Raw genomic sequence first — 26,448 nt, forward strand, 5'->3', positions numbered from 1 at the left:
CTTGATCGTCGGAAAACGGGCATATAAGGTTATACGCCGTTATTCGGGTGAAGTCCTCAATTACATGTACCAAATGTGAATTCTTGTATTAACTTCAATAATTGTGTTTTATTTCAGGTGGATTCTGGATGTTTTCAGAAAGGGTTACAAGCGAGACTTGGAAGTTACTGATATATATGAACCTTTAAAAGAGCACAAATCGGATTATCTTGGAGATAAATTTGAAAAGTAAGTTTTATAAATATTTTATGACTAGTGTTCCCAGACATACCAGAAAAAAATACGGGACACTTATCAGTTATCACTGAGTAAATTTAGTATGTGCATCCATAAAATATGCCAATCTTTCAAAGTGTGTGTGTAGTAAAGTTTACTACACAAACACTTTACTAACTAAGGGTACCGGTAAGTAAACAAATAGCAAACAAAATTATTAGGGAGCATATTTGCATTAAGTTTAAGCTTCCTTATGTAAGTTGCTTTCAAATTGTTTTTACTAAATTATTACAGAAATAGCTACAAAATAGCCTACACTAAGTCACTCACGTGACAATATTCTTATAAATCAATCCGCCTTGGCCTTGTAATACTTCTTTAAAGAATGAATTTCACTTAACAATTGCTTATTTTGAAGAATCATGTCATGAAAAGCAACACAGACCTCACTGAAGAATGATTTTACAACAAGCATTGACTTTACTGTTTTTACAGACAATTTGTTTTTCTCATCAGTCCATAGAGCTTTCATGCGAGAAAATAACCTTTCGACACACACATTTGTTATCACATAATGAACTCCACTACCCTCTTCAGATTTGAGAGTTCTCCTTCAGTCCTTTTAAAAAGATCCACCTAGACTTCATCTAAATGTTTGGTGTTGCCATCATTCGCCTTGAGAAATTAATAACTCACAATAATATTGTTTCATAATAGTCCATTTACAGTCACCTGCTATGATGAAGTGTGGTATTTGTAATTTGTAATATAGAATAGACATTGTAACTTTTCCGTTTTTTCTCAGTTTAGAACTCTAAAATACGGGATGGAAAGCTGTCCTGAAAATTTTTCTCGGGACAACAGGACGCATTAGCGAAAAACAGGATGTCTGGGAACCCTATATATGACATACACACACACACACACACACACATGAGCAAATGGAAACCCATTTTTGTTCTGCTTCATGTGGTCTGGTGACCTCGAAGCAACGTATGTGCTTGCAAAGAGCAATCAAGAACAATTTTGTTCTATACACAGGAAGTATGTTGTTGTCAGGCTCCTGTTAACATAGTAGTGTTATTCCAAATCCGAGCAGTGATTCAATTTATAACAAAAGATTCTGGGTCAATCAGTTTGCATTCCCGATTTGTTACTATGTGACTTTCATTAGTTTGGATTCTGCACAGATGGTGAAGAAGAAGACCGCAGTGCTTAAATGGGCTTTTCTTGCTGACATCCGATACCTTCCACATAATGGGATGTCCGTGTGAATGTCTATGATGATTTTTTTTATAAGGGAACCGACTGTGTTGATGCATCCATAGACAATGATATTTCTATGACTATCATTCTTATTATGTACTGGTACTGGTACCTTAATAAATAAATGTATAAATTGGCTTGGAGGGTTTCATTTGATCATGCCTCGTATTATTTATAACTGATGACTTCAGTTCAATGTATTTCTTGGATGTCTTGAGAGTTTTGGTAAACAGATCAACAAAAAAATTGCTGTGATTTCTTACTTTTTCCAAACAGATTTTGGGAAGAGGAAGTGATACATTCAGCGCAAAGGAATAAGAAGCCAAGTCTGATACGCATCATCATTCGTTGCTTTGGTGTCAGAATTTTAATCTACGGTTTCATCCTGTTTGTAATGGAAGTTCTTCTCAGGTATGAAAATTATATATGTATGGAAACTATTATATCTCCAAACATTGGTTACTTTTCTCTTTCTCAGATCGTCATTATTATTATTATTATTATTATTATTATTATTATTATTATTATTATTATTATTATTATTATTAGTATTTTAATTTAGACATGATATTGATATGTTTGTAAGTTTCGAGTGATACTGGGCAAGAATAAGTATAAAGAAATTTTTTTTGCACTGGTATAGTATATTGCTTGTTCTTTATATCATCCCTGAGTCATTCTATATAACATTGAAGGACCATGACACGTGACTCTTTCCAAATTAATCATAAATTTGTGTGTAAAAATTATAAAACATATATCTTTTTCTTTAATACACAACTCAATTTCAGTGTTATTCGACTTACAAAATTGACATTTATCTTCCTTTTTAAAGTGGAATCCCTCTTATCTGGCACCAAAGGGACCAGGCTAGTTCCAGATACGAGATTTTGTCAGATAATTGAATAAATATCGGTATATACAAAAAAAAGTTCGCATTTCATGGTGCCATATGTTGAAACTGCAGTCATGTGAAGGTTATTTCTCTATCACTTGCTTATAACTGAATAAACATAGAAACTGTGTGGATTTTCCTTATTAAAACACATCACACAACACAAATAATACACTAAATTAAAGTTCGTGCGAACTTCCTATTGTGGCAACACTGACAGCCCGAACATAATTAAATAAACATAAAAACTGTGTGGATTTTCTTTATTAAAAAACATCACACAACATAAATAATAGCCTACACTAATTTTAGTTTCGTATATTCACTGAAAATGAAAGTTCGTGCCAACTTCCTAATGTGGCAACACTGATGGCCAGAACATAATTAAATAAACATAAAAGCTGTGTGGATTTTCTTTATTAAAACTCATCACACAACACAAATAATACACTAATTATAGGTTCGAATATTTACTGATTACCAGAGGGCGGATCAGAGTGACCAGGTTCTGTGACTTCATGTTACTGATGCAGAGAGCAGAATGTCTCGGCACGTGTTCCCTAGGTACAGACAGAAGGTAAAGAATTATACAGCATGTAGTAGGAACATTACGTTCCGCTTCGCAAACAGGTGGCTTATGCTACTACTAGTGAAAACAAATGCGAAGTTATTATTTGGGAATACGAGGTAACCGATGAACTACGCAGTACGCATAGTAGTGGGCCTACAGTTAAACAGAACAGTTAGGAACACGAGTGTGGTATTTGTGTTGTTACAGTATTTATAAACTGTCAGAATGCCTAAGGAAAAACGTGTACAAAGTGAACGCTTGTACACCAGTTTGGAGGTAATATCTTCGGCAATGAAGGAGAAATAATTACGTGTAATATATGTAAAGTGATGTTAAGAGCTAAGAAAAAATGGCAATTAGAAAGGCACTGCAACAGCAGATATCACAGAGAATCCGAAGAAGTTACGAAAAAAGTGAACGAGACTCTTCAAAATGTGTTAGCAAAAAATCATAGTTTTTCAATCATGTGTGGTGTGGAGATGTGTTGCTGCAAAAACAAACAGAATCCTCCAAATCAAACAGTGAAAGAAATATATCAGACATTGATATTGATATTCCTGATATAGTATATTACTTGTATGTACCTATTACGTCTTACGATGTCGAAACAAGGTTCTCACGATATAATTTTTGTTTAAGTGAGAGACGCAGAACGTTCACTTTCGACAATCTCTGCATGTACATTATTGTCCACTGCAATACACAGACTACGTAGTATTCACTTTACACGTAAATACAATGTAGTGTTTTATAACGGAGTACAAATTCACAGCCGTCATGTACAGCACAGTGTACGCATTCTTTTGATACACCTGTACGGACATTGCAGGTACGTGCCCGTTGTATACTTCTGGAGTCACCGTCTCAGTTTCAACATAAACAGACTACAGTAAATGGTTAGTAAACTTGTAAGAACAATCACTCTGATCCGTCCTTTGCTGATTACTAATGTGGCAAAACTGACAGCCCAGACTGTGCCAATGTGGCAGATTTAAACATTTTTTTTTTACCCAGCCAAAAGTGCCGTTGTTTTGGTACTGCTAGTTATTTGGGTGCCGGTTACGAGGGATTTTACTGTATTTCTGTTTCTGACTTATTTCTTCTTTCGTATTCTACTTAACCCTCTCTTCTTATCCAACTTCCATAACACTGTAGGCAAGGGAGGTAGATTCTCTGATAATGCACTAGACATCTCACAAATGCGGGCCTCCCTGGTTATGGGATTGGCATGACGCACAGCCACCACTGAAACATCATAGGACAATTGCAAGACAACGATCAAATACCCGTTCCATGGACGGAAGATAAGTTTATTCCATTGTCCACATCGGGAATCCAACCTTAGACCAGTTGGTTGGGAACAGCATGTGCTACCACATAGCCAAACGACAGGCTATTTCTGACATATTGTCACTGTACTTAATGATAAATGATCGGAAACTTATAGTCATTAGTTCACAAATATGTAATTGTTTTTTTTATCAATATATTGTATCATCTGCTTTGACATGAAATGACTCTCCTCTCCTTTCTTCCTTTTATTTCTCCTTGCATTATTACTTTTCTTCTCGTCTTCTCTTCTTTCTCTATCTCTCTCTCTCTCTGCTTCTCTTTCTACTCTTATTCTTTCTCCTTCCTCCCCTTTTTTCTCTGTCCACCTTGTATACCTTCACTTTCACTCTTCCCATTCCTGTCTTTCTTGTTTCTCTTCTTTCATTCCTCGTCCTCTTCTTCGTCATTCCTTAAACCTTAAAGTAGATGTATGTACATTAATTGCATTGTCATTGCTGACCTACATTTTGTAATCTGTCTCGTGATGTTTTTTTACTAATATGTTTACATTTATTATCATGAATAAATAACGTAGGCTGTGTCCCATTAATTTATTTTACTGCACTCCATACCTCAATGAACCAAGTTTTGCATTCTGATTCCTTGTATGATGTCTCCTTGCATTTCTTGTAATGCCTTGTACGTAACTTCATTTTATAAGTACCGTATTTGTTTCATTTTTTTCCCCAAGATTTTGCATGAGGTGCGAATATGAGAATGATGAAAATAATTTCTTCCTTTATATTTCGATTTTTACGTGATTTTTTATAAACTGTAGCTACTTATTATAAATACATTGTGCATGTAGGCATGAGGTTTCTGGAAGAATGTGCATCAAGTGGGTGTTACTATATTGTTTATATTTTTCATAAAGAATTCACCTTTCAAAATACATTTTACTTCACCATCATCCTGGTGATTATTATGATTACATTTTTTTAAGGTTACATTTCCATTGTAGGGTATCTCAACCATTGTTCCTGGGCCGACTTGTTCGATACTTCAGTGGCTCGAATACGGACTCGAACATCTCCAAAGAAGCAGCCTACCTATCTGCAGCAGGAATCGTGTTGTGTTCAGGGCTCAACATCTTTGTAATACATCCGTACATGATGGCAATTTTTCACATGGGCATGAAGATACGTGTTGCCTGTTGCTCTCTCATTTATCGCAAGGTGAATATTGTAGTTAATAATAATAATAATAATAATAATAATAATAATAATAATAGTTATCAGGGGCGTCCTTTTAGTGCACTAACTTAATGATTAGCCTATAGGTTAGCTTCTTAAATCATATATATTCTTATTTGTGGACCTCACCATCCTCTATTGAATTTTGTGTATTCCATGACTTTGTGTAGTCATCACGTAAATACTATTAATGGAAAAAAATTCGTTCTGGCACTGGGAATCGAACCCAGGACCTCTCAGCTTAGCATGCTGAGTGCTCTTAACCAACTGAGCTATGCCGAGCACCAACCAAACTCTCCTCCTTCCAATTGTCATTGGCCTACTACCTGCATTTTAGACATATAATACAGGAGCACATATTTCAGTGACTTTATAGTCATTTTCAATAACAGTTTTAGATCACTGTTCACACTCATTAATAATATTTACGTGATGACTATACAAAGTCATAGAATACACAACATTCAATATAGAATGATAAGATCCTCAGATAATATATAGTGTTAACAGTGATCTAAAACTGTTGTTGAAAATGATCCTAAAGTCACTGAAATATACGCTTCTATATACACTGACACCAAAAAGTATTGGCACACGATATTTTTCCTATAAGATCTGTATAAAAGGCAAGTTTAAGAAATTATATGTTTATTCTTTAATATAATGTAAAATTAAAAATCTTTCACTGAAATTACAACAATAACACAAAATAATTATTTACAAAAGAAAATCCATTTTCTGATTTCAAGAAAGGTATTGGCACATTATAGATTTCTTTAATGTATTTTCAATATCATGTGTGCAAGCCATTAGCACAGATAACAGATTCCAGTCGTCTCGGCAATGAATGAACCAAATTTCTCGTTGTTTTAGAGGAAATTTCAGATCATACATCCAAGAACCCTCTTAAGCTTTCAGGAGTCGTTATCTTATTGGAAGTGGAAGACCCCATCCAGGCTGAGCTTGTGCACACTGTTGGACAAAATATCCCGCAACACACCAGTGAATTTGTACTCATCCATTTCTCCATCAATAAAGGCCAGACTTCTAACTCTCGAGAATGCCATGCATCTCCAAACCACAACATGCCCACCTCCAAGTTTTACTGTTGGAACTATGTGTTGCTGCTGCTGCTGCTGCAATTCTGTGTTAGGTTTTCGCCACACTTTCTTCCGTTCTTCAGAACCGAACAAGTTGAACTTCGACTCATCTGAGAATATGACAGTGTCCCGGAATTGCAATGGTTTTCCACAATATTCCTTGGCAAACTCAAGGCGTTTCTTCCTGTTTACCTCGGAAATACATGGTTTTTGCTGGAAGATCTGCCATGAATATCAGCATTATTCAAGACTTTTCGTACTGTCTGAGCACTTACTGTCTTGTTAGATGTTGTTGCACTGTCAGCAACTAAAGAGGCAAAATTTTTTGTAGATTTCTTTCGGGCTAAATGTATGATGGTTCTTTTCTCTCGATATGTGAATTTTCATGGGCAACTAGATCTCTGCTTGTTTCGTGTGGATCCTTATTCCCTGTGTTTATGTATTATAGATCTTACAGTAGAGAAGTTTCTAGAAAGTATTCTACCTATCTTTCTGTCACTTTTTTCCTTGTGAGTGCAGTAACACAACTTTATCTCGAACAGAGGATGAATGTTCATCTTTCTTCAGTCCCATGTTGACAGTAACCATACCAGACTTACAACTGACTGGTAAACAACCCTTGGCGAAGATATAGAAACATGACCTTGTGTTTAATTCTATTTAAATGGCAGAAACGTACGATGACGTCACTGTGTCAATTTTTTTGTAATTCTAATACTATATTTTTAATTTCTGGAAAGGTTGTTTATGGTATCGTGTCATTGAATAATTTCGTAATTAAAATCGTTTAACTACTTATCTTTGTCCATATATATAAACTACTTTTTCAGTTGTCCTAAATTGAATCCAGTACTACAACAAAATGGGATGTGCTAATACTTTTTGGAGCCAGTGTACTATGTGACATGTATGTCTAAAATTCAGGTAGTAGGCAATTGATAACACTGGTCAACAGTCCTTTTGCGCCAGACATAAAACTAACCAATTCTTACTAATTTCGACCTCCTGAATTAAAAAATAACAAGCAAAATATTCCATCAGTTCGGGTTTTCGAGATGCACAATATAATTCATTTTCTATTCATTTTATTTAAAAAATCACCGTATTTCGTGTGTAACTATTTTGTTTTACAAATGTGACGACTCCATTATGTTAAAACAATGTTAGTATAAGTAGGCCACCATGTTAGAAGCACTTGTAGAAACGGAAATTATTTTATTGCCCATTTATGAGTCTATTTGGAGGGGTGAAACAGGTTCTGGTATGAATTCATTTGAATTTATCTGATTTTACTTGAGATGTGTATTTCTTTCACTGTGCGCTTTAATGGCATTACTGTAGTTTATAATTTGCAAGATACCACCCAGTCAAAACCACTTCTAGAATCGGAAATTGTTTTATTGCCATTTTTGGTTCCATTTGAGAGGGGAGGGGAGAAACAGGTACGCCGTATGAAATTGCTTCAGTTTACCAGGAGATTTCCGTGGTGTTGGTATTCTATGTAAGACGAGTATTTCTTTGAAGTGTACTTTAATGATAATATTCAAAGTACGAATGGTTTGTATGTGTGGATTTGAAGGTTGTAGCATTGCTTCTTGGAATGCAACAATTATGCTACACAAATTTTTGCTGCTTTCTGTGCAAGTGGGACAATCATGCTCGAGATAAGCATTATAAAATAAAAGTATGGCTAACACGACAATCACTAGAACCAGGGAAGAAAAATATTATACATCAACCCCTTGTACCTCAAAGTAAACTAATTTTATCCCCTTTACACATTAAGTTAGCATTAACAAAGAATTTTATTAAAGGGATGAATCATAAAACTGAAGCATTTAAACATGTCCAGGAAAAATGTCCTGCTATTAGTGACTCAAAACTAAAAGAGGGAGTTTTCAGTGGACCACAAATTAGAGAAATAATGAAGGACAGCCACTTAGAATCTTTGTTGGAAGGAAAAGAGAGAGCTGCCTGGATTGCATTCAAGGAGGTTGTATTGAATTTTGTGGGTAACCGTAGAAGTGAGAACTATGAAGAACTAGTGCAAAATTTACTGTTGGCATATGAAACTATGGGTTGTAACACGTCCCTGAAAATTCACTTTCTTCACTCTCATCTTGACTTTTTCCCCGAGAATTGTGGCGATTTCAGTGATGAGCATGATAAGAAATTTCAACTATGGAAAAAAGATACCAAAGACAGTGGAGTACCATTATGCTAGCAGACTATTGTTGGACTTTAGCTAATGATGTATCTGATTCCCAGTATATAATGAAATGCAGAAAAAGAAAGCTGTAATCTTCTGAACAGTGACTATTTAACCTTATTGTCATTATATAAAGCATTATTTTGAATAGATATAAATTAGAAAATTTCCATTGATCGTAACCAACAACTGTTTTTTATTGTCATATTCGTATTCAGGAGGTTCAAATTATATAGAAAACGTGTATCACATGCCCAGCGCAAAAAAAAAAAAAAAAAAAAAAAAAAAAAAAAAAAAAAGTTAAAATTTGTTATGCAGTGTTATACGGAGGAGATTTCGGCAGGCACTGTGGATCGGATCAGTTGGTTAAGAGAACTCAGGATGCCAAGCTGATAGACCTGTGCCACTCGTCTGCAGTAACGAAGTTAAAGTGCTTTGGAAAAGAAAAATGACTTTCAATTAAATGAACAACACAGAATTGCCAGATTCTCTCATCAGAAATCCAGGACAGGTGATGATACTGCGTATCTTGACGTGACTACATATTTGAATTAATTCAATTTGTAATACAACTGATTTTATTCGTTTTATGCATTTAGGGCCTAAACTTTCAATTTTGTTACATTTTTTTGCTAGATTATGAAATTTTCTTTGAATTATTGATAAAGTCTGGAAAAATAATGTCTTTGCCTATTGGAATACATAGCCTTTGGTGAGATTTGTTACTTTAAATTTATTACATCTTTTATTATGTATGAATATTTGTTCACATTCACTTCCGAATTTTGCATAATTTACATTTTTAATATTTCATTATGTGTTGGGTGTAGCTGTTATTACAATATTGTTATTATTTTCACCATTATTGTTATTGTTATTGTTTATTATTATTATTATTATTATTATTATTATTATTATTATTATTTATTTATTTATTTATTTATTTATTATTTTTTTTTTTACCTATATTCCTGATGATGTTGGTCATTTCAATCTCATTGTTAGTAGACTACAATTTTTCGTTAATTATGTATCAGAGATCCGCTTCAGTTTACATTTATCTTCCTTAGAAGCAGATTGGGGGAAAAGAACTGGCCACCCTACCCCATTATCTCCTAGCTTAGTTGCTTCATGAGTTGTGTCTTTTGGTGTCACTTGTGAGGTTCGTACAGTTGACTAAACAACAGAAGCAGATTCGAATAGAGTGATTTTCTTCTACAATTCTTTTTGAGGAATATGAAAGTGTCGAATGCATGTCTTTATTTTCCAAATAAAATTCATCTTCTCCACTGTTAGTTTTTGCTATAGTTCATTGCATACAAACAAGAAATTCAATTATAATGTACACAATCTCTACAATTAGAGAGATGTTTTACCACAGTAGTTCATAATATAAAGTTATTATTTTATTTATTACATTTTCCAGGCACTACGACTAAGCATGACAGCTCTTGGGGACACGACAACTGGCCAGGTAGTGAATCTGATGTCCAATGATGTGAACCGCTTCGATGTGGCACTTGTGTTCCTTCATTATCTGTGGGTTGGTCCCATAGAAACGTGTGTAGTGACATATTTCATGTGGAACGAAGTTGGAGTCTCTGCTGTGATTGGAGTTGCTTCTCTGCTTCTCTTTATACCTCTCCAAGGTGACAACCCTCATACATACTTTTTCATGAAGCTCCAAGATGAACTTGCACTTATGTAACTGTAACAGTTATAAAGTACTGGTAGGCTATAAATAATTAAACAATGCTGTAAAGAACTTTATCACACATGTGATACAATATGAATTGATGATGATGATGATGATGATGATGATGACGATGACGATGACGATGACAATGACGACGACGACGACGACGACGATGATGATGATGATAGAAATCGAGTACCTATATTACCGTTAATGTTTTTATTTATTATTATAAATGCTTCATGATAGAACCAGAAGAATTGTAGTAAAAGAACAAATAATTTTGTTTGAAATAAATACCAGAAAAACATGCAAGAGATTCATTGAGAGTACAATCATAATGGGAACATCATACTTAAAAAGAAAAGATTTACAATCTGGACCTGGCATCATGGAAGACAGTGTGCGTCACTATTTCGAGGAGAAAAATTGAAAGGAAAGGGACATTGTAGTGTGTAATTTGAAAACATGTTGACTGGGCCGGGTGACTACACAGTCTAAGGCGTGTTTTCCTTATGCAGTGCGGTTCAAAGGTTCGCAGGTTCGAATCCTGCCTTGGGTATGTTGTATACTATATGTGTCTCAATGGAGGACCCTATGCTCTGCTGATCCCAGGCTAGGAGAAGTGTACAGATGTGTCGATGTCTTGTGTGTATGTGCGTGCGTCCATAGAATTGTCCTCTCCTCTACAGGCATTGGTATGCGAGACATATAACCGGTGGGAGTTAAAGGACCAATAAAAGATACTAACACGTGCTGAAAGGCATAATGTAACTACATTATCACTATGTTATTTATTTTCACATTTTCTACTACCCAAGAAATTGTTTTAGTTAGATGGTAATTTCTTTTATATGTGATTCCAGGGATTGAAATGGCAGTTTAGAGTTTTGTTGTTATCATTTGCTATGAATCACAGAATTGTTCTTTAAAATTAGTATTATCTTAAAAGTACTGTACTGACTTTCCTTTCTGGTTTTAGTGACAAAATGATTTCGTTTGAACCTTTTTCTTTTATTGATTTCTACTCCATTGTAATAAAATTATTATATTCTTACTGACATGTGGCATTGTGAAGGAGGAAATTGGTCATTGAATAATTTATAGATATGTAATGGAATCTTTTAACGGATGATAATTGATTTGCAAGACTTACAGGTATTGATATTGGAGCACAAGGAATGTTTAATTAATATATTGTATTGTTCTAAGGTTTCTTGGGAAAGAAATCATCAGAATATCGTTTAAAAACTGCAATTAGAACAGACGAACGTGTACGATTGATGAATGAGATCATCTTGGGCATTCAGGTTATTAAAATGTACACCTGGGAGATACCGTTTGCTAAACTGGTCAACAGTGCTCGCAAGTAAGTAACACAAAAATTAATTCATTTCTAGAATTAAACAATTAACCAATTTTTTTCATGTATATTTCTGAACAAAACATTGTCACATTTCCTAGAGCATGCATTTTTGTAATTTCTGTTGGGAATAGATTTTACATTATATTTTTCATTTTTTCTCCTCCTTTCTCTCTAGTGTTACCTAAACTTGGTTTTATGTAATATTTACCTTTTCCTCACCAAACATGTATTAATTTCTGGAGCTAATCAGTTCACACCAGAGTTACTATTTTACATTATTGCCATTGCTTGTTTCGATGTTTGAGATCGTTTAAAACAAAATAAATTCTGTGAATTATATTATTATTATTATTATTATTATTATTATTATTATTATTATTATTATTATTATTATTTACTGTTCTTGTTTTCAATTTTATTTATGTATGTTTTTGTTTATTTAAGATATTATTTATTTGTTTTTGCACCTTTGTATCTTCTGTTTGTGTATTGTGCTGAACTATAATTGGCCTCTGGCTGTTATTCAGCACACAAATATTAATAATAAATAAATTATTATTATTATTATTATTATTATTATTATTATTATTATTATTATTATTATTATTATTATTATTATTATAAATTTAATTTATTACATATTCTAATGAGTAAAAAATAAAATACGAAAAGTGGTCCAATTTAGACAACCTTCCCCTATATAAACAATCAGCTATGCTGGATTTGCGATGTGTGATGGGAAAAGGTGGTACGAATGTGAGCTTCTCATTGGCTACTGAAGGAATTGTCCTAATTTGAAACCAAGCCACAGTGGAGTTGTCTACATTTTGATTCTAAAGCACACAATGAAGTGCTATTTTCGCTCTGTTCTGTCCGTTTTGAATCTAAACAGTTCCAGAATCACATTCAGCATTCAAAATTTTGTGAGAAACAATCGGTATCTCGAAATCGCAAAAAATGGAGTTGCCTAACTTTGATACTATGCTCCTCAAATAGTATAACACAGTTTTAAAGGGTATTTAAATAAAAAAAACAAATATTCTGTTCCAGGTTTGAAATTTGTGCAATCAAATATTCGTCTTACATGCGAGGTATACTTCTCTCGTTCATCATGTTCACAACCCGAATCAGCTTATTCATCAGTGTTCTGTCTTACGTGTTGCTAGGCAACTACATTACAGCTGAGAAGGTGAGAATTGATCTGTGAAAGAATGATTATGTACCAGTATCTATAATGCTCTGCGCTATAGATAATAGTTATCATAAAAATACAGTCTATATACTGTACCTAATACTATATGCATGCTATTGTAACAAGTCCAACATACCTACGTCATACCAATTGCATCTCATAAGCAGACGGCGGATTTTCGGTTCCTACACTGCGACAAGACGTCACATCCCTTGGTGTACAGAGGGAGTTCAGCGACTTCCCTGCCTAACATTCAATATCAGGACCGAAAATTCGCTGTCTGCTCATAAGACACCTCTGAAATAAAAGGAACTATTATTGGTAGCACTACTTTATCTGCTTTTAGAAAAGTTTAAAAGTAAAAGTTATATTTATTGCCTTGATAAAGCTTCTCAGGTATAAGGAACTCTCCACTTCGTAACTGAGTATCCTTTATTAAATTTATGTAAGTAAGCCTTTTGTTGGAACCATGCTGCAGTTTCCCACATTCCATTATATGTGGACCTGTGCTCTGCTAGACGAGGATGATTAACTGAAAAAACAATTTCAGTGTTGGGTCTTGTCGCAATGTGTCAAGTACAGTGTCCAGTTTCTCAGCATAACTTGGTCAACATGAACAACATGGTAAGCAGATGGCTTCATGTGAGCATTCTCAAATACATAAAGCAATAGCTTCACGTATTCCACTCTTCATGCTGTTCTTTCTTGCTTTTCGTTTTCTGTCATAAAATACTTCGGCTTTATGCTTATGAACTTCATTTTTCCATTTGTGCTGTCTTCATCTGATTCTCAATGTTTTGTTTTTCATCTCCTGATAAGGAAGAATCAGATAACATCTGTTGAAACATCTTTACATTAGTCTAATACTTATCACATGCACAGCATATATTGCAGCGTGGATAGCCAAATGCGATATTAAATCTCTCATAATATTCATGTGAAACAGGTGGCAGTTTTTCTTCTGTGTACATTTCATATATTTTATTACTATTTAGGTATCTGGCAGATAAACTCTTTCACTTTTCTTCCTACTGTAATAATGACTAAGCTGCGGATTTATGCCTATATGCCTATTTTAATCCATAGCCTGAAAATGCAAACTTTTAGGTTAAATATACATTTTAAGGCATTGCGAGTATTATATGCGAATTCTATATGCCTATAATTGCCTATTTAAATAGTAAATGCCTATTAGCTTATAAATGCCTACAATTTGCCTAAATATCTGTATTATTATACTTGAATTTATTGACCATTCTTCGATATTTTTTTATCTGTAATTTGTTTCCTTTTTATCCAGCAGTCCACACAAGTAGAAATTGTTAGTGCCTTTTTAAATGCCTATTTTAGAATTTTGAATGCCTATTTTGCCTACCTTTTTCAACTGTTTTAGTGCCTAAAAATCCGCAGCTTGGTAATGACTCTGCCGTCTCTTGAATGAGTTGATATGTTTGACCACACTGTCTGCAACATCTTCTGGTTTTCTGCAATGTTTGTGATCATATTTGCCTTGTCGATCTTTCGGTGGTGTCCCAATAGTTTTTAGAGCTTTTTTTTTTTTAAATTCTGAATGTGTTTCTTGATAATGCCATGTAAAGACATGAATGCCTTATAGCATACAGCAATGTCTTTGGTACCATCTTCTTCGATGATTCTCACTCTGTATCAATAAGACTTATCATGGAATAAAGCACTTTCTTCTGGGTTTCGTGGTCTACGATTCTTAATCAAATGAACGGTTTTTAATTCGCATAGATATGCGTTTTGTTCATCCACAGATCCCAAAGCGTTAAAATCTTTAATAATACGTTTAATTTCTTTTTGTGGAATGACCTCAGAACACCGATAACGTTTGCACTTGCAGTCTGGTCCAGTTTAATGCGTTGATAACCTCAACGTTTTCATCACTACTTCTACCGTAACTTTTACGTTTCCTTGCATCTGTGTTTATTGTCTTCAGACTGATGCACTTATCTTCATTGTCTTCCGAAGATGCCATAATTAGACGTGATTTTAAACTTAAAAAAATAACAATAAATCACACAGCAGAAAATGTCTAAACATCACTACGAACAAATAATTCTCGTGAACAAATGAGTCCTTAGCCGCATCATACAGTGATACCATAACATTACCCATTTTTATACAGGCTCGCTCTATCATTCCTCCTTTTGTGTTGTATACCAATTCGTCAACACCATGTAGATCTGGAACTATCATCGCTCTTGCAGTGCAACAAAGTGTGCTGTATTCTACTCCCTTTGATATATAGTACTGAACCTTCATCTCGTTTTTCACAAATTTACGACATTCCCTCTTTTTGCAGTGGACTCTTCATATATGAATCCATTTTTAAGAATTCACCATAAACAGATACAACAAGAAGCACAAAAAATGTTACACAGAATAACACAAGGCAGTCATTACTGAAAATATAAGAACATGGCTATATTCAGTCTATACATTGGTTGGCTGCATAACAGCACACAGCCACATCATTAGAATAGAACTTAGTACTTTATTTTATAAAAACTGAAGATGATATGTTATGTTTTGCTCTAAAATGTAAACTTTGACATCTATATATCAGATTAGCTACTTTTTGACAAAAATTCTTTTGTCTTCAGATTCCGAAACCTGGTAAGTTGAGTATTTGCTGCCGTATATAATTGAATCGCACTTTTTAGAAAGGAACTAAGTCAAAATGTTCTATTTTTCAGGAGAGCAAAAGAACTTACTTTCATGAATAAATACCAGTGCACCAGTGCCGTAATATAAACATCAACTCGATGTTAGAGATACAGGGAAAGGTTTGTTTAAGTTCCTTCCTTTGTTTATCTTTGCGTCTTGGAAGTATTAATCATTTCATCAGAAGAAATAAAAATGACAAATTTTGACTTAGTTCCTTTCTAAAAAGTGCGATTCAATTAATCTTTCGAAAATTATGGATTTGGTACCTTATGGAAAGATCATATGGACATATTCGTATTAATCATATTTTTTAAATTTGATTACACTTCCTAAATGAACTCTAAAAATGGATATTAATATTGTACAAACTCAGAATACGATCAGCAATTCACAAACTATTTGTTACTAATTGTAAAGTAATTACTGATAACCAACAGTGGATACTGAGTGATTCTCAGATGCCTTTATAATTCTTCCATTGTGAAAAACTGTCATCAACAACAAGGTTGTTTGACCCCCATTATTTTTACAAAGATGAAGTGCTGATATCATCAATTGACGGATTTTTTTTCCATAGATCAGTGATGGTTATTGTTGGTTATTTTGCAGTGTATTTTATTTTTATTCATGCCAATGTTTAAATTGAATGTACTGTACGTATCTTAAAAACTATAATCAATTTTGTTGAAAATTTGCAAATTAATTTACCAAAATTAAACAAGAATGTGTAGTTTCTATACTGAAAAAATGATTGTGGATTGGTGTTACATATTATTTTTTAAGTTAAGTCTTGTCATATTGAATTTTGCAGGTTTTTGTATTGGTTTCCTACTACCAGATACTGAGGCAAACAATGACAGTTTTTTTTCCACAAGGAATTTCACAAATTGCAGAAGCTTATGTGTCTGTGAACAGGTTACAGGTAGGTGAAAGTATTCTTAGTTAACTGTATTGAACTAATGATTGCAAATCTGGTTTTCAGATATAACTCCCTGTGAAGCAGACTTGAATAATTTCAAGGAAAAAATTGTTTCCGAGCCAGATATGAATCCCAGGATCTTTTACTGAGTGAGCCAGTGCTGTACTATTTGAGCTACCCAGGAACTGCACCCGACACAGTCTCAATTTTTTTGGGGTATAAAAAGAAAAATTGAGACAGTTTTGGGTGAAGTTCCTGAGTAGCTCAGTTGGTAGGGTGTTGGCACGCTCAGCCAAAAGTCCCAGGATAAATACCTGGCTCCGAAACAATTTTTCCCTTGAAATTATTGAATCAATGATTAGTTGGATTCTGTAATGACATGATGAATCCTGAAACAAAATGATGAAGTACCAGTATCTGAGTGTTCTATCATGATGAAAAGATGTTGTCATTTCTCATATTTCTTAATATGTTCCTAAGACCGCAACTAGAGTTTGTGTCACCCAGGGCAAACATGAATTCCGCCCTCCCTCTCCATGGGTTGGTGAAACATGGATACACTCTCCCTTTGTGTGGGTTTGAGAGAGATGCATTAGCAAGATTTATTATCCTATTTTATATTTTACATTAAATTAATAAAACTGATTTTAAATCAGTTTGTAATTTTTAAAAATGTAATAACTTAAGCTACAGAAATATGCTCCGTATTACAGTCATGATTGGCTTAAAATTTTTCAGTCTACAGCTTTGATCCAAGTTAAAATTAATTTAATTTAATTTAATTCTGTTTATGACAGATTTTAGGTGTAGAAAACGATTGACAAAATAAAACACACATTATCTTGAAACATTTTTATTAGTACCGGTAATTATACTGTATAAGTATTCGACTCCGTGGAACATGTGGAGACACTTCAGGCATTGAAGAACCAAAGTATCTAAAATAAGTCAGGATCCTCGGTAAAATTTAAAAGCAAAGCTGGTCCAAAATCAAGGGCAGCAAATTGAAACTAGAAAGAAAGTCAAGCAAGATGATCCAATCTTGTCAAAATTATTCACTAGTCTTCTGGAAGATATGTTCCGTATCATAGTTTTATCACTGGCAGTGGATATTGTATGTTTATTTAAATGTTAAAAAGATATTGTACTACTTTGATTTAATTTGAAGTAATATTTAAGTTATACTAGTGCAGAATATAACTACGTGGTTTCATTCCAGTTCTTGCAATGCATTTATTATTGAATCTGTGTATGTTCTACCTATTTGTTAGATCTGTTATTTTTGTATAAAAATGATAACTAAACTAACTAATCACAAATTCCTCTTGTTACTCGTGGCCTACATGGTTTATTACTAATAGAAACCAGCACAATGTGAAGAAAATTATGCCAATACATGAAATTTATTTTGGCAAAATATAGAAATATGAAATAAATACTTCAGTGCTAACATATCTTAATTTCTAAGCCATTTGGTGCAGATTTATATAATTGTTAGTAAAATAAACTTTTGGAGATTAAAAGTTTTTTTTCCTGTATTTATGGAATACCACAGTTAAACTGTTTGTCAGTGCCATCAAACACTTACCCACGTGCAAGAATTAGGTAACTCAATTTTTTACACTGAGGAAATAAAAACTGCTTACATTGGCTGGACTCAACACTGGTTACAATACAACACAAGTACATTTTTTATATTTTCTGGCAAGAGATTACACTCTATCAATTAATATTGTTGTATATAATGAAGAAGATTGTTCCACTTCGTATGATGTAATGGGAGCATATTTATATCGTGGTACATTTGGTAGTTCAATATTTGTTGGTATTTCACTGTTCTTACCTTCAACTTGATAGAGTGCAATGGGTGGCTTGGGTTTTGCAACTGTTTTGTGGAAAACGTCCCTATTGTCTCCTTACATGTAATATCTGGAAAGCCTGGTTCAGTGGTAGTTATATAAATATTAATGGAGGGGGAAAGAATTGTACAAAACATGAAAAACTATGAAGACTTTTTTATGAAATATGAAAATTCTACCGAAAAATTATTAGATATAAATTTGTTGCGTTAATTACTGTACATTCTACAGATGAAGGGCTTGTCACTATGTTGCCCCAAGCCCTTTAAATCTCTGCCCCTGAGCAACTTCACATTTTCTGTAGGGAGAAGGGGAGAAAAAGATAAATTCGCAATGCTTTTTAATGCTCTGATGTCTACCAGTAAGATAAGCCATTTGAAATTTACTGATCACTCACCAGCAGAGATGTAATACGAGATCTGTACATACCACGAATCGTGAAAATCCTGTTCCCATACCACTAGCAGGCATGGTTTAGAATATGTTACTACTGATGACTGAAATCATTGATCAAATTTTTCATTTCAGAAATTCATGTTGTACGAAGAAAGAGACTTGAAAAGTCTGGCTGTAGCAGATACAAAAAATGATGCAGTAATGCCACCTTTAGAGCATGGAGAAGTAAATCATGTAGCCAATAATTCCAAAAAGGAGAACATGGAACTGGGTGTGAGGTTGTCGGATGCAACAGCTCAGTGGACTCCAGAGTTGCATGATAAAACACTCAACAAAGTGACCCTACACATTAAGCCTGGCACCCTCGTGGCAGTTATTGGACCTGTTGGTGCTGGCAAGGTGACACTCATGTTGTATGACATTAATACTTGCTAGTTCCAAGAATACCTAGTGTTATCAGCTGTTTTATGTAAAAATTGAGAGAATTAATATGTAACTAAACTGACAAAATGCAAAAATAATAGCAGAAATTAAGAAAAATAGCCATATAATATGGTAATTTATGCTTCCGTGTCTGCCATATCTTCAGAACTATAGATTTTCTGAAAAATTAAATAACTTCTTTAAGTTTGACATTTTGTTCAATTCGTCTTCTTTTTCTAATCCAGTTTCACTACTCCAAAATCATGGCCATTTATAGTTCATATTTTAAAATTATTTTTTCATTCATACTAAGCTCTCTGAAACTCCAACTTCCTGTGAAACCCAACATAGAGTTTTCTTTGGAGAACACTCTAATATTGTCCACTTTTATTAAGTTTTTCTTACGTTATAACATGTCGTTTTTGCCTAGGAATTCTATTGTTTGTGAATACTGTTTCCCTAAATCTAAGCACGAGTTTTCTCACAGTATCTCTGTGTGGAACCGGAATGCTAGTGGCTTGCCTACAAATTGCCTACACACTTCTCTGCAAGATTATTCTAGTGTTAGAACTTATGAGGTGGCATTTCAATTAACTAAATTTCATTAACATACACTAACTTTCTGAAGTCCGTGAAATATTTTAGAAATTCACCACAAATAAACTTTGCAATAGATAATTGTAATTTTTATACCAATAGAATGATAAACTCTCCAAATTTTGTTAGGAAAAAGCCTGTATCGCTTAATTGCCATGGTTTGCCACTAGGAGGAATAGTAGTGAAATAGTTTTGTTAGGAAAAAGCCTGTGATAATTACATTTTTCAACAAGACAGCTGTCCAGCTCATTTCCACAATGACATACGAGGCTATCTCATCACAAATTTATTACAACATTTGATAGGACGCTGTGGACTAGAAGATAACACCTTAATGAGGTGGCGATCCAGGTCACTGGATTTAATATCTTGCGAGTTTTTCTTTTGGGGATTTGTGAAGAACATTGTTTTTGTACCCGTACTCCCCGCTGACCTTCAGGAACTTTGTGACCATATTATCGTGGCTGTGGCAAAGATTGATCATGATATGCTGACACACTTATGGGATGAAATGGATTATCGGCTAGATGTCTGCCAGATTAGCAAGTGTGGACACATTGAGAATTTTTTAGATATTAAAAAAAAAACTTGGAGAGTTTAATCTACATTTCTGCGTAATAAAATGTAATGTTCGTTGCTTAGTTTATTTGTGGTGAATTTCTAAAAAGTTTTACGGGCACATTAAATCTGTTATAAATGCATTGTAAGCTAAACATACTTGCTGGCTGACTTTACGAGGGCTGGACCCAAGAGGAGTCCATACACATAGGCACATTTTGGCCTATTGCGTGCCCTATGGCTGGGCGCACACTTATCTAGCAAAATTGCTTTAAGCAAAAACGTTTTTGCTTAAACATGCTTAAACATATTTTTCCAATGATTAATATAGGAATGCCGCACACTTATCTAGCACGATACAAAAACGCTGTACAACATATTTAAGCAAGTTTAAACATGATTGAACAAAGTCCAAAAGTGATGTATAGGATGATTAAGCAAGTTTAAGCATGATTGAGCAAAAAACAAATGCTGTACAGTACAATACAATACAGCAATTTTGGGCAGAACAGGACTGTTCGTAGCACAAACACTGACCATTGTTTAAAGGTAAAACATTTGGTTGTGCGCATGCACGTGCAATATGCAGGCATCCCTGATGACATGGTTTAAGCCAGAGATGAGACGATATTAGCTCCCAATCACGGTAGAAGAGCTTGACCTTGATCATGAGCACATAGCGCATCCACTACATGGCGTCCCAACGTAGACACAGGGATGTACATGCATATACATCGAATAAAGGCAGCAATTATTACAATAACTTGCGTTACTAATTTTCTGGCTATGTAATAGGGCTAATTATTCAATTATTTAATATACATGTACATATATAAACAAAACGCATAGGAGAGGGGTTTTAAGAACAAAAAGAGAAATAGGAAAAGTTAATTGTTTGTAAGCCATTTTCTTGTTAAAAGCAATTATTTATTATATAAATACTTCACTTCATTGGTTAGGAGAAACTAATAGAATCTACCTGCTTGACGTGTGTGATCTCTAAGTACTTTTGAGCATTTACTGAAAAAATAATAAGGAAAATATTGATCGAAATAGAGTATATTGATTGAGTGGTTGTGAAAATATAGTCCATACTCTCCAGTCGTGATTATGTAATGAGTTTTCTTAGAGTGATTTGTGAGATGCACGTAACACAAAAAAACAAATTGATTAAATGATGCTATTGAAGAGCCATCCTAATTTTTGGGGTCAATCATTTAAGGGGATACGTATGATTTTTAAAACTTCCACAATTTTCGGCCGAAATTTGTGAAAATTAAACTATATAAACAGATCTACAATACTGTATAATCTGTACACAATTTGGTGTCATTAAATCCAGTAGTTTTGAAATTATATATATTTTTTAAATATATTTGATATTGACATCACTAAAAAAGCTCCTTGCGTCAAAGTTTTCAAAATTTTTGGTTCATATTTGCTCAAAATCTTGAAAGTAGTTATGGGTATAAAAATTAATTAGCTTTGGAGATCAGTCTAAATAGGGAGACACAATAAATTTTTAAACTTTATGAATTTACCATTACAGCATATTTAATCTAAGTGCAATGTGAATATTCCCCGAAGAAATTTAAGATTGTGACAACCGCACTGGAAAGTTCTCGCTGCCTCGGGAGTCGAACATGCGTCCAGCAGAAGGGAGGGCGCGCGAGGAGAGAAGAGAGAAAGCTGCGAGACGCTGGCAGCTGTGCGCGGGGAGAGAGGAAGGCCAGCACTGTGGTGCGGCGCGTGGCGAAGGGAGAGGGGGAGAAAACCGACTGCGACGGATGTAAAGGAAACGTCTGGAGTCCGAGTGATGGAGAGACTGAGAATCGTCCAGAAATCGAAGGCTCGCAAAGTGTTACCTAACAAATAAAAGCGAGCAGCCTTCGAGAGGCCAGTTCAGTTTAGAACAATGAGTCAGTCTTGTGAAGCAGCAGTGAATGAGCAAGGAAGCCAGCCTTCAAGACCTGGGTTCGACTTGAGGAGTACCGCAAATGTGGCAGCGACCAGGCGAGTGTGGCATATCTGAAAGTCTTGAGTTCGAAGTTCAGTGGACTGTCTCTGGAAGTCTTGGGTTGGATATACTGTGAACTTGAGTGAATGAGCTAGAAGAACTAGCCAAGACAAACGAACCGTGAACTAAGAACTGACAGTTTTGTTTTGTAAATAGTGCTTTGTGAACATTAGTTGAGATTAGGAGTACATTGTTGTTCTCAATAATCAAGTGAATTGTCATTGTCGTCTGTGGAGTGCAATACGAATACTGTGTTGCTGTGTGGAGTGAAATATCCATTTTTGACGGGAGTGTTTAAATTCAGAAATAGAAAGCCATTATTGTTGTGATAATAAAAGTAACATTATTGTTTTGAATTAAAAGTCATAATATTAATATTTCATACAAGTGCTAATTAAATTTTATTTATCAACAATTAATTGATCTCTGTGAGAAGTTTCAGACCAATATGACAATAACTGTTGTGCAAGGAGCTTTTCATTCAGTAAACTGCTTAAAATTTTAAAGTCGAGAAAACATCATCATCATCATCATCATCATCATCATCATCATCATCATCATCACCATCACCAACATCATCATCATCCTGTCAAGTACTAGTCCCAAAAGAACTGTTACGGCCTGAAAAAGCTATTTTCTTGCCATCTTTTCATGGGTCAACCAAGTGACCGTTTCTCATTTGGACGATACGTCATTATTACCCTAGGGATCCTGGATGAAACCATTCTTGAGACGTGTTCCTTCCAGTTTAACTGATATCTGGGAAACAGCATAAAAAAAAAAAAACAAAAAAAAATTCCTCTCAACTCACGCACCGCATGTATGGCCATATATGATTATATGGTTAAATCATTTAAAACAGTCTCAAATATAATTACGATTATAAAAAAAAAAAAAGTGGATTTTCTTAATTTTTCAACATTATTTCTTGTCTGAAATCAATTTCTCTCTTCTCCAGAATAATGTCTATATCTGTGTTGTGTGTTTCGTACTGACATTTGACATTTTTTTACAAATAATATAGTATATATATTTTACTTATTAAACACTGTACTTCACCGCCATGTTCATTATATAAAAACTGAACCTTCTACTTATCATTAAAATCTGTATTGTAATCTCCCTTGTGATCTCTCATGGTCTGCAATGTTATATGTGCAGTACACCCTTGTGCCTCAGGCAGAAAAGCTCCGCGCTTATGGAGAGAGCTTAAAAAAGCTCGCGCTCAGAATTACTAGTAAGCTTCGCAACCCTGGTTTAAGCAGACTAGCAGATAATGCGGAGGCCAGAGGCCAAAGGGGTCAGGTACAGCTGATAGAGATGTCACTCCGGTAGGAGCATGAGGAAGAATAATCTCCCAGGTAAAACAAATAGCTAAGCATTGCTCTGTGTCTATGACAGTAGAGACAATACAAATGTCATTATGAATTCAAACTCGAACTACTAGTAAATAGTAAAAATAACTTTCGTACCGGTAGTTTACTGTTGTGGATGGGTGCCGAGTGGTGCATGCATTAACCCTTCGTTACTCGCGTTAAATTCCGTAACGCCAGTACTCACCTGGATTACAATGGTAATCCACATTTGTTTTTGTTTACAGACAAGGTTTAAACATTGGAATTAGATTTAAATGTTAAGAAATATATTGTTTTCAGTTATTACAGTAATAGGAATAGATATGGTACGCATAACGGAACGTATTAAATATAAATATTAATAATGAAATTGATAGTACACAAATTGCATTCAAGTGACATGTTTGCATAATATTTCAACACTGGTCGTGTCTTTGAGTCATAATTTATTGTTGCATCATAGTTATGAGTTAGTTCACTATCATCATAATTATGTAGGTTATCTAGCATTGTTGCTCACTCGATGTTTGAAGGTCATCTGAACTCTTGATCTCTCTTAATCTCTCCCACGGGAAACGCAAGTTCACTACTGCTGACCTTACTTACGTCATATTTGATAACCGAATACCTCACTCAGGGGTGTAGCAATGAAAAAATTCAGGGATGTAACAATCATTCTCACTTCACTTGTAATATTTTACAGATGTTTTTGTGTATTGTAAGAAGGATATTGATGCACTTTCATGTTTATGTTTGCATTTCACACTTTACACACGTGAGTCTAATCTACATCTGATTCAATTATCTGAGTAGGCCTATGCATTTCTTCTACACAGTTCAAACAAATTACATCTGAATGAGTAGGACAAATTCTCTTCAAGCACTGGGAACAAGATTGTCTTGTGCTCTTGTTTCTTGTTCTACCACACATGTAGCACCTACCAATACCTTCTGGCCGTGTTCCTTCTTCTTGACCTGTTTGTGGAATGCCTAACAGTTGCTCTCCTCTTCTCTTTATTTCTCTTGGAATTGTCTGTTGGGTGATACGCTCGGAAATTAGTGGCTTCATTAGGTCCAGAGCAAGGGTTTTTAGGAAGTTTTTCCGTAGAATTTTTTGTTTGTTTGCAGAATAAACAACAAGAGCATTGACACCTGCTATGTTTAGTAAGTCAAAGAAAATAGTCAGAGGCCAGCGGCGTGAATTTCTGCTTAAATCATAGGCTGAGCATAACTGGTCCAGGACATCCACAGCACATTTAGTTCTATTATAAAAAGATATTATTTCAGGCTTCTGGCTTCCTCCTGTTTCCTCATCCATTGCCTTATCATAATGCATGGTTGATAATGCTAACACTGTTTTGTTTTTCTTTGGTACATACGAAATAATTGTGCAGTTTTCATTGAATCCAAACAATGTACTGTTAACTTCCTTGTCTTGAGTAGTTGTGAAATGAGGAGGGATTTCTCTTTTGTTTTTTTTCAAGGTTCCTACAAGTGTAATTTTGTCATTTTCTAGAAGATCTAAACACAGAGGTATGCTCGTGAACCAGTTATAGGTGGTCACATTTCTTCCTGTTCCTTTGATGGGATGAACCAGCCTCTTCACCACTGCATGTGCACTGTTACTTTGGTGAAATGGACCATCTGGTTGAATACCAGCATAAATTTCCAAGTTATGAGTGTAATATGTTTTCACATCCACCATAGCAAAAATTTTGATCCCATATTTTGCTGGTTTAGTAGGTATATACACTTTCATGGGACATCGTCCTCTGAAAGCGCACCAACTGCTCGTCTATAGTTACATATTCGCTTGGAATGTAGCACCTTTGTGAATTCTGAACAAATAACTCGAACACTTCACGTACAGCAGCCAGTTTATCAATTTCTTTCCTTTCCTGCCTGTCATGAATGTTATCAAAGCGTAGACATCGTAACAAAAATTGGAATCTATTGTAGGTCATAGTCAGGTAAATTGACTCTATACCTGTTCCATTTTTATCCCATAGTTCTCTTACGTTCAGTCTTCCCGATTTCAAAGCACCGGCAAGATACAAAATACCTAAGAGTGCTCGAATTTCAACGTCATTTGTTAATTTGCAATCCCTGTCAAGTCCGTAATTACGCTTCACTTTTTCAATATAAATATTAGTACACCTTACTATTACATTGATTATTGTCTGATCAATAAAGCAGTCAAAACACTCTGTGTGTGTCCGCGCATTTTTTGCAGCTCTTTTAGGGCCCGGTAAATGAATCACTATATTTTGTGCTCTTCTTCTCCCTCATAGAGATACTGGTTCTTCCTGCCAAATTGTAGTGTTGTCTCTTCCCGTATAGCAGTTTCCATCATTTATAGACATTAGTCTTTCATCACCATCACCATAATCATCATCCTCCTCCTCATTGTCTTGTTCTGAATTAGAATCGTGAACTTCATTCAAAAGATCTTCTTTGTTGCTTTCATCATCACTTTCATTTTCAATGCCAACATCCAGATCTTCATCTAGCCACTTGCAAATATTGCTTGTATTTTCCGTACCCATTGGAGCCAACTACAAAGAGGATGGAACGATATCACACACTTTTTTCATAAA

General features: G+C 34.6%; 1 protein-coding gene and 1 non-coding gene across 5 annotated transcripts in view; one reads left to right on the forward strand and one right to left on the reverse strand.

Annotated features, from left to right (window-relative positions):
* The window catches only part of LOC138704977 (probable multidrug resistance-associated protein lethal(2)03659), a 456,593-nt gene that overhangs the window by 305,056 nt on the left and 125,089 nt on the right, over positions 1-26,448 (forward strand). For 3 of the 4 annotated variants that reach the window (XM_069833477.1, XM_069833479.1, XM_069833478.1), the window contains 8 exons: positions 118-228; positions 1,759-1,893; positions 5,242-5,455; positions 10,209-10,431; positions 11,691-11,847; positions 12,895-13,033; positions 16,539-16,649; positions 19,034-19,300. In XM_069833477.1, the coding sequence (XP_069689578.1) occupies positions 118-228; positions 1,759-1,893; positions 5,242-5,455; positions 10,209-10,431; positions 11,691-11,847; positions 12,895-13,033; positions 16,539-16,649; positions 19,034-19,300 (1,357 nt within the window). Of the gene's footprint in view, positions 1-117; positions 229-1,758; positions 1,894-5,241; positions 5,456-10,208; positions 10,432-11,690; positions 11,848-12,894; positions 13,034-16,538; positions 16,650-19,033; positions 19,301-26,448 lie in introns of those variants that run through there. The other variant, XM_069833480.1, reaches the window with a different exon arrangement.
* Positions 5,679-5,754, reverse strand: TRNAS-GCU (transfer RNA serine (anticodon GCU)). Its single transcript has one exon. It is a non-coding gene; the product is annotated as a tRNA-Ser (tRNA).

The sequence above is a fragment of the Periplaneta americana genome, chromosome 8 (genome assembly GCF_040183065.1).
Source record: "Periplaneta americana isolate PAMFEO1 chromosome 8, P.americana_PAMFEO1_priV1, whole genome shotgun sequence".
Classification (NCBI taxonomy): Eukaryota; Metazoa; Arthropoda; class Insecta; order Blattodea; family Blattidae; genus Periplaneta; species Periplaneta americana.